Source organism: Penaeus monodon, chromosome 15, assembly GCF_015228065.2.
Source record: "Penaeus monodon isolate SGIC_2016 chromosome 15, NSTDA_Pmon_1, whole genome shotgun sequence".
In the NCBI taxonomy this organism is placed as follows: domain Eukaryota; kingdom Metazoa; phylum Arthropoda; class Malacostraca; order Decapoda; family Penaeidae; genus Penaeus; species Penaeus monodon.
Window position 1 is genome coordinate 28116593 of NC_051400.1, and position 1087 is coordinate 28117679.

General features: G+C 33.8%; 1 protein-coding gene across 1 annotated transcript in view; it reads right to left on the reverse strand.

Moving 5' to 3' along the window:
* LOC119581897 (PIN2/TERF1-interacting telomerase inhibitor 1-like) overlaps window positions 1-1087 on the reverse strand; it is a gene marked incomplete in the record, with an annotated part of 6988 nt that overhangs the window by 1223 nt on the left and 4678 nt on the right. Inside the window, 1 exon segment of the mRNA XM_037930059.1 lies at window positions 1-174. Within this exon segment, the coding sequence (XP_037785987.1) occupies window positions 1-174 (174 nt within the window).

Below are 1087 nucleotides of genomic sequence, written 5' to 3' on the forward strand. Positions count from 1 at the left end.
AGAAACCTTGCCGTTAACTGGTGTTTGTTCTTCATAACAATAGCCAAAACCTTGTCTACCATTCTGAGCCCCAATCTCACATTCACTTCTCTCTTCACTGTTATCCTCATCTTCTCTTTTTTGCTGAAGTGCCTGTGCCATCTTGAGTTTTGCCATTTTTTCAGCAAAATATTCCTGAAATGGACAGAGAATGAGCTCAGACATGGGTGTTTTTTAAAAGCCTTAGTTTATTGATGTTAAAGAAAAGACCCTATTTTTAGCAAAGACCCTATCCAGTCTTTTCAGTATGTTCCAGATCACCTATCAGATCAGTAATAACAACAGCAAAGAAAGTCATAAAGAATCAGTAATGATAGACAAGTTAGCAAGTGGATAGCCAATGCAAGACATCTGTCTTGTTTCACCCAAAACATATTTAGTGACTATTTTAGATTGATCCTAGCATCTAAATTCTTTTGACACTATGTTGTTTCAACCATGACCTTCAAGATGCACTAAACAGAGTGGAAAAGATATGCACCAAGCATCTCCATGCACAGCTGCTGTCTTCTTAAGTTGGCTAAAGGCCAACTATGACTGAAATTACCAAACTAGTACTTCATGGCATCATAAATGAACTTGTAATTTGGCCAACCCAGAGGTTTAGGTCTCAGGCTTCATTAATTAATTAAAGACATGGCTACTTAAAAATAGATGCGGGCAACATAATTAAATATAAAGTAAGTTCAATAAAAATGTACATTTAAAAAGAGCAGGTCATCAAACCTTCTGAATAACCAAATAAATAGACAGTGTGGAACTAAATGTCTTTCAGAACTAAATGTGAGCTGAATGATTTTGCAAAACTAAATATACATTAGTATATGTCTGCAGAAACAAAGGTTTTGCAAAACTGAATGTGTAGGAGTTGTAATTTTGCTAAACTAAATATATATGGAAATAAAAGAGCACAACTAAAACTGTCTAAAAATAAAGAATCAGCAGGATATGAATATTTTGTAAAACTAATTACAGACAAGGCAGAGAAATGAGAATATAATTTATTTACTTGAAAATAATGTATAACTGGCTCTGAGTTACATAAAAG